This window comes from Austrofundulus limnaeus, unplaced genomic scaffold (assembly GCF_001266775.1).
Source record: "Austrofundulus limnaeus strain Quisiro unplaced genomic scaffold, Austrofundulus_limnaeus-1.0 Scaffold189, whole genome shotgun sequence".
NCBI classification, from domain to species: Eukaryota; Metazoa; Chordata; class Actinopteri; order Cyprinodontiformes; family Rivulidae; genus Austrofundulus; species Austrofundulus limnaeus.
The window spans coordinates 829,852-838,062 of NW_013952591.1; the positions used below are offsets into that span (position 1 = coordinate 829,852).

At 46.5% G+C, this 8,211-nt stretch overlaps 1 protein-coding gene across 1 annotated transcript in view; it reads right to left on the bottom strand.

Annotated features, from left to right (window-relative positions):
* Positions 1-280: 280 nt before the first annotated feature.
* The window catches only part of sh3pxd2aa (SH3 and PX domains 2Aa), a gene marked incomplete in the record, with an annotated part of 64,150 nt that continues 56,219 nt past the window's right edge, over positions 281-8,211 (bottom strand). Inside the window, 5 exon segments of the mRNA XM_014018282.1 lie at positions 281-3,535; positions 5,421-5,540; positions 5,617-5,666; positions 5,753-6,159; positions 7,161-7,278. Coding sequence (XP_013873736.1) covers positions 1,565-3,535; positions 5,421-5,540; positions 5,617-5,666; positions 5,753-6,159; positions 7,161-7,278 — 2,666 coding nt within the window.

The following is an 8,211-nucleotide window of genomic DNA, read 5'->3' on the forward strand; positions in this document are numbered from 1 at the left end:
AGGGTGAAAAAGAGAAAACGGTGATGATGAGCGGCAGCTTCAGGTTCTTCTTCTCTCCTCCTGTTTGAAAACTTTTACATGTATTGCACATTTCCTCAGGGCTACAACTCAAYATCTGACAAAAAGTAGCAAATAAAAAAACAACAAAATAAAAGCATGGATAAACGCTCATTTTCCCTTCCGAGGAGGTTTGTTTTGATCAAAGTAATATAAAAATAAAACAAATCAAAGTGATTCGACACATTTACATAATGCCTTCGTCAAAAAGCAAAGGTTTAAATTCAACGTTTGATCGTTTATTTAACAACTGCTGCAGCAAAAARTTTCATTAAGACTAAAATTCTAACCCTTTTAGACAAAAATGTTCCTAAAGTGATCAAACTCTTAATAATAAATAAGTTTTTATGCTCAGGCATTATGTAAAGAACAATAAAGACGAAGGAAGTGTCCATGATGTGTTAAAGTTGCAGCAAACAGCATCAAAAACAAATTCAATCTCGTATAAAAGGAATAAATTATTGCCAGAAACAAAAGAAAACGTGCTCCAGAGGAACTTTTAGCTGCTCTGTGATTTCAGATATTGAATTTTCCGTCCAGTTTTAGTGAGYAGCTGAGGTAGGATCATGTTGTCGTACCTCTGAGCTCCACATGAGGGCGCTGCTCGCTCAGCTTCACAACCAATAAATAACTTTTCTGACGTTTGGACTGCAGCTTTGCATCAATGCACCGTAAAATCAGCTGGTTTTAAAGTGCATCGACTCACAAGACAGAAGCACTTCGCTCCTCGTTACTGTCACTGTGTCGTCACAAACAAACAAACAAACAAACAAACAAACAAAGATGGTTTTATTCCTATAAGATAACTGCAGGTTTGATGGGAGACACGATGCTGTCCAGCAGAAAAATTAATGTTTAGTTTGGATCTGTTAGAAAACATCTCAGCTGTCTTCAACATCGACCACAAACAGCTTGTTGAACTCTGAACTGCTCTTCATCATGATGAATATTCATTCCTCTCATCTAATCTGTTTCTGTAGGTCCAGCAGCATCACAGCTAACGTCTTATTTTATAAACTAACAGCTTTATTATTTATCATATCAGTTCAGAGTTCAGCTCTTCGGCTGTTTGTTAGAAGCCGATGTCAGCAGAGAGCCGAAAMCATTCTGAGGAAGACTCGAGACACAAACAGGAAATGAAGTGAGATTTAAGAAACGATGGATCCTCTCASGACTCCCAGGCTTTGTTTGGACTCGACTGGTTCTGCTCAGACTCCAGGTGGTTTCTGGTTTCTGGAGGACTATGGCACTCGGTTTGGTTGAAACATTATTTTTGCCGTTTTAACAAAGTAACCCTCCGGTTCAGGCGATGGAAAACTAAAAGGCACTTATCAGCAGAGTCCACACGCCGTCCTCCTCAACCCTCMGTCTGGTTTCTGGGCAGGTTTTAGGAAACCACCCCTAAAAGTTTGGTCTTTTCAGAAATGTAACGTTTTTGGGACGTATTGCTTCGGGGGGATTACAGAAAACATTCTAAAGGAGCGACACCGCTCAAATCTTTGGGGGGTTATTTTTTCCGTTCCAGGTAGTTGGAGGGAACCCAGCCCTTCCGGGGGACCAGGCTGTCCTGCACCTGGCAGTACCACCAGCCGTTGGGGTTTCTCTCCAAGACCTCCAGACAGGTTCCCTCGGTGAAGCCCATGGTCTCCTCGTCTCCACGGTAGTCTGCGATGGACACGTACACGTCCCTGCCCAGGTTGTTGTGGATCAGCTGGCTCTTCTCGATGGGCTTGGGCCGGACCGTGGACACGGGGATCCCGTTGCGTTGGTTGGCCCTGCTCAGGGCATCCTGGACATTGCCTGTGCTGAACGCGCTCCCCGAGGACCCCAGACCGGAGCGCTCCACGGGCCGGGTGTGGCTCTCCACCACGACGTGGGGCCGCACGGTGCTGAAGGAGGCATTCCTGCGGACCCCTAGCGTGGCAGAACCCGAGCTGTAGTGGTCGCTCCGGCCCAGAGACTCGTTCCTCCTCAGGGACCCCGTCGTGTAGTGAGAGTCCTTCGCGGACTGGGACGTGGTCACAAAGACGGACTGGGGTCTGACCGCGACCTGCCGCACCCCGTTCCTCATGCGCACGCCTCCGTTCACCAGACCTGAGGGCTTGGAGAACCCTCCGGGGGGTTTGGACGGGATGGGGGGYGAGTTGCCCCTCAGGCCTTGGTGCTGCTGAGTCAGGACCTGGATGTTGATGTTGTTCAGGGCCAGAACCTGCTGCTCGTTCTTCTCCAGGCTGTTCGACTTGTTTCCGTTGGACTCCGATGCACCGGCGTCGCCCCCCTTCTTCACTGGTTCCAGGTAGTAGGAGGGGGCCCAGCCCTCCTCCGAGCCCCAGCGGACGTACCACCAGCCGCTCTCCTGCTTCTCCAGGACCTCCAGCTCCACTCCAGCCGGGAAGCTGATCTCAGAGTCCTGGACCTTTTTGTAGACRTCCACAGAGCGGTACAGGGTGGAGCCTTCCACATCCGAGTCTCCGCCCCCTTGGCTCCCCTTGGAGTAGACAGAGGACAGGTCGGAGGTGCTGCGAGAACACAAGGAGCCCTCTGAGGAGACGACGGAGGCCGTCTCCGAGTCGTCCCCTCGAGGTTTCAGGCTGTGGCGGAACTGACTCGTAGGCCTGAGCTGCCGTCTCAGAGAGCTGATGTCCATCCGCTCTGGGCTCTGAGGTTCCGATTTAGTCAGGAGGGGTTTGGGTCTGACGGAAGGCTTGGGCCTGGTGGACGGGCTTTGACCCAAACCCTGGTCCAGGTCCCGACTCAGGCCAAGGGATTTTGTCCCTCTGCCTAGCTCGTCCGATGACGAATGAGGACTGTTGTCCTGAGACCTCATGTCCACACGCCGGCCCAGAGTCTGGCTTCTTCTGCTCATCTCTGGTGTCATGGGGGTCCGGGGTCTGCTGGCGAAAGGGAACGATCCCGAGGGTTTCCGTGGGACCGTGGAGGACCGGTAGCTCCTGGGGGAGCTGGGCTCACTGGATCCTTTAGCTGTGGTTCCTCCAACGCCGCCGCTCGTCCTGAAACCATCGTTCTCATAAATACACTCCTCCTTAGAGATCTCCTCCACAGATCTGTAGGAGGTTCTCCGACGGGCGAAAACTGGGGACGCTTTGCAGACGGGAGGCGGGGCTTTACTGGACGGAGGCGGGCCATGGTACTTGTCATTGACCTTTACTTCCTGGGGCCGTTCGGCATCAGACTCTCCGTCACATCCAACCGCAGGAACATCGTATTCAGGTTCCTCGTAGACCGGCCTGCTTGGCGTCTCTGAGGCCTTGGAGGCTGGTTTCGGTGGTGGGGGGGCCTCTTCGGGGTCTTGTTTTTTGACGGGAGGAGCCGGGGGCGGGACTTTGGGTCGGGTGAGGGTACTGCTCCGTCGGTTCAGGTTGGGCTTCTTGCGTTTGTCGATGTAGGAGCAGGGGGCCCAGCCCTCCATCTCACCGATCTGTACGTACCACCAACCTCCAGGGTTCTTCTCGATCACCTGAGGAACCAAACATAAACTGATGAAGTCATTAAGGCTCAAAAATTAAGGTTAAATTGAAGCTGCAGCTCAGTTTATGATCAGAAACGTGTAGTTCTGCTGGGTTTGGTCACTACCTGCCCAGACTGTATTTATTAGATCAACAGAAAGAGAGAGCAGAGGAAGGCATTCCAAGCAACGYATCCCTACTAATGTTATATCAAAATGACCGGCTCGGTGGTGGGAGGTGTGCTCATGTTACAAAATATATAAATATATAAATCGCAAAAAACTACCATCAAAATCTCTCAGAGGAAAACACTGAGCCCAGCTTCCAGCTTTTAAAAGATTTTTTAGCAAACAACTAAATACAGGCACAATTTATTTAACAACAGACAAATTATATATCAAAAAAATAGGTATTTTTGTCTTCTTTCGGACAATATTGCTGGTTTTGCTGTAGGAAAAATGGTTTTCCCTCAAAGTGARTCAGAAGTCAGGGAAGTAACACTTTCCTCCCTGTCTTTATCTATGCAAATTTTATTTCATGCTCTGGTTCTGAAGCAAAACCACTGTTTTTCCCTCATCATATCTCTGAGATAAAGAGATGTAAACGTTTTAAAATTTCCATGAGTAATAACCAATCTCTTCTGTTGCTCACGGTTTAAGAATTATTTGAATAGATCTTATAGTTTTCACACAACAACTGGTCGTCTGAACTAAATATTTCTCGTGATGAAAATGTCGCTGCAGATTCTTTCTGCTCCGTCCTGTAACGATGCCACAATCGGGCCTTCTGACTGGCTGAAGCTGTTACCGAGCAGAGTAACCTCAGCGACAGAACAAAGATGAGCACAGTTCTACTCTTTTGGGTTCGGGTCTGTTCAGTTCTGCTCAGGTGTGTCTCTCACTCTGTGGGTGTGATTATGGTCTGCAGTGGCTTCATCTGTTGTGTTTAAAAAATAAACATAGTTTTAAAAAACCTGTTGTGATTTTACTGTTCAGACTTTACTTTTATTTATTTATTTTTTGTTGCGGTGCTGTTTATAAGTGCTTGTGTACCTGTGGGCGGCCAGTTTGTTATTATTATTATTATTACTTTTATCATTATTATATTACACATTAAGCTGTTGCATTGGATGTTTTCTGAAAAGCCTCAGATTTCAAAACAGAAGAAAAACATTTCATGAAGAAATGCACATCGCTCAACAACTTTATGACCAAAGATCTCACATGAGGTGTCAGAGCTCAGAGTATTTGTTGGTAATTAGGGCTGCCACGATTAATCGATTATTAAAATAATCGTTTGTTGCAGCCCTATTGGTAATCACTCTCAGCTACCACCACACAGAATCTGAGCTCAATATCTGTAAAATCAACTAWGTTAAAACCATTTTTTGCTTTTTGTAATGTCAGTTGCTTGTGGCGGCCATCTTTCTTTTAAATAATGAATAACATAGATTTACAACATTTAATCCATACATACCTCTAATTCATTCACAAAATAATATGAAATTTGACATATAATTTGTTTAAAACAAGCAGGCTGGTTGTGTTTTCTCTGTATTTCCTGTTTGCAGGAGGAACTGATAAATAAATGTAATCAATAACTTCACAGAAAGAAATGAGAAAATGATTTATCTGAACTACAAACTGATTAATAATCAATGAAGTCAGTTAATTCATTTTTATATCTGCTCTTCCTTTAATGAACTAAGATTTTTCAGTTACTGGTGTTTAGAACCTGTAGCTCAGAATGAAATTAAAGAAAACCTGAAAAGTATTTCAAATCTTCTCCTAATCCTAAGGAACAGGTCTGCATGGCTCCACTCAGACACGTCTGAAGGTGTCGGAGCTGACGCTCTGCTCTCTGCGACATCCCCGACCGACTGATCCGTCCTCTTACATCAGCCTTTTGTCCTCCGCGGAAACTGATGCCGTCAGAGATGGAGGACTGGAAGTCTGCGATGGTGTAGTACTCTGCTTCCACAGCAGGGGGCTCCGGGGGCTTGGGTAGCTGGAAACCCTGAGGAGAGACACCTTTATAAATWTCAGGAAGTAGAAGAATCAAATCAAATAAAAATCCTTGGAGAGCTCCTCACCAGGTTGGCCTCTCTTCTTGGSGGGGGTTTCTGCCTCAGGTTTGGAGACCCTGCAGAGCAGAGGAACATCTCTCTATAATCTCAGCAGCTGTGAGAAACAGCAGCAGTAAAACGCCTCAACAGGACAAACACTGACCGATCTCCACCCTGTGAGGGGCGACCCGGGCCACGGCGGGCAACCCCGCCTCTCCTCTGGCCTTGTTCTCGTTCAGGGCAGCACTGGCGGCCAGCATGCCCAGGCAGGGGCTGTTGGTGTCACGGCCGGCGCTCAGCCTGCGGCCCGTCTCGGCGTTGATCTCGGAGTTGTAGGGCACAGGCAGGCTGATCTCGCTCTTGGAGAAGTGGCGCTCCGGCCCGCCGCCGCCCTCGCCGTCCGTCTGGATGTCCTTCTCACTGACGGACTTCTTCTGCAGCAGGTTGCTGATCTCCATGATGTTGCCTATGATCTCCACGGGGCCCGTCAGGGTCTTCTTACGGGGGGAGAAGTCCTCTCGGAGTTTCTTCAGGTAGGAGGCCGGGGCCCAGCCCTCTTTCCCCAAATATCTGCAGGTTCAATAAAAAGGAGCAACTTTGTTACCTGTTMGTGCTTTAGAATTAGCTTTTGCTACATTTTCAATGCATTAGTGCTTTATTTGAGTTGGTGGTAGGTTAGTRGAACTAATTTTTTAGATTAGTGCTGCCCACCACTGGTTAGGGGTCAGGGTCTGAAAACATTAGTGGGGGCAAAGTCTTGAAGTCGTGTGCAGCACTGCTATTTTTGTACAATACCATATGTCCACTAAAATAATATACAGCTGGAAATTAGAAGTTTGCATAAGACAAAACAAATAAACATGAGATCAATGGTTTGGATGAGAGGGAGTAAAGCARCGGATGAGACAGCAGTGAAAACTAAAGTGAGAGTTGAATTCAGTTAAGCAGAATSAAAATATTTCAAAATATGTTTACATTATAGCATACAGTATTACATTAATTTAAAGTCTCAAAATGTATGCTGTACACCTGAGTAGACATGTGGAAAAYTTTCTGAATAAATTTTCACACCCTTTTTATGCCCCAAGAAACATAAAAGCACTTTAGAAAAAAAATCCTGTCTGATGTTATCATAATTCATGCATGAAAGGATTAAAGAAAACTCACAAAAACTTTACAAAACAAAGTGTCCTTCTTTAGAGACAATAAATCCAAAGAACTGACTAAAATGAAGCTGCCTGTAGGACCTGCTGACAACATGAAGATGCTTCTGCACAACAATAAGAYCCATCAAGTGAGCCAAAGTCAATTAAGCAGGCTGAATAATTCATGYGCAGAAACATCTCAGCCTTCATTATTATGCTAAATGAGTCATTTGTGAAGCAATAAGTAAAACGTTCCAAACGCATGTCGACTCATTTCTCCCTACATGAGCCATGCTCTGCTCAGAAGGAGTGGCAGAGAGTCTTTTCTTGTTTTTTCTTTCATGACTCCGACCTGCTGAAAGTCCCTGGAACCACAGGAAGCCTGCGAGSATTTTCCTGTTCAGAGGGTAGGAGAGGTTGACCCACCTGATGTACCACCAGCCCTCCAGGTTCTTCTGGATCACCTCCACGGTGACTCCTTTCTCGAAGCTGACCTCGTCCAYGCCCTGACTGCTGTAGGACTGAACCGTCAGGTACTTCTCCTCTGGAGTGGGGCGAGGAGACAAACAACCTTTTCAGCTTTTTCAGGATAAAAGGTYGAGTTGGACCTGAATAAAAAGACTCCTTGTGATTGGTAGGGATGTCCCGATCAGATACTCAGTATCAGTATCGGTGGCAGATATGGACATTGTTTGAAAATCGGGTRGAATGGGATTTAGTCATGTGATCGGTCCGATCCAGTTCATGCTTTACAACTGCCATTAAGAAGTCAAGACGCACACAAGTACACAACCATGTCCACAGTGTGGGAACACTTTTCAATGGAAAACAATGATGCTGAAACTGCATCTTGTAAATCTGCAAACTGGATGTTTCTGATGGTGGGAACAGCAGAGCTCGCTTTAATACTACCAACCTTGTCACTTGGAAAGAAATAAAGAAATAAAGCTATTGGATCGGTACAGGAAAGACTAATCATTAAACTTACGTTCCCTTCCCTTGTGYGTTTTCAGTTTTTCTTTGTTTCTAAGTTGGCGCCACGACAGGCAGCCTGTTACTGTAGCTCCACTGTCTTGAGCTGCTGTAATGTTCAAATTTCCCCACTGTGGGATCAATAAAGTTTGTTCTGTCTGTCCGTCCGGCCGTCCGTCCGTCCGTCCGTCTGTCTATAAAAATCGAATTGTATCGGGAGCCAAAGAATCTGGATCGGGACATCCCTAGTGATTGGACCGGACAGATAATAACCAACAGCTCCCTCTGCTGTTTGAAACAACACCCTTCCTGCTCTGTGGGCCTTCCAGGACCTTCCAGAAAGTAGAAATGACTCAGCCTGGAACTGAAAATATGGATGGAGGACAACAGAGCTGCTTCATGGAAGAACAACCTCAGGCTAGCCTGTTAGTCTTTGCGCTAGTGCTGACACTATATTGCCTTATATGTATTAGCTCGGTGCTAGCGCTACAAACAAGCTAACCTG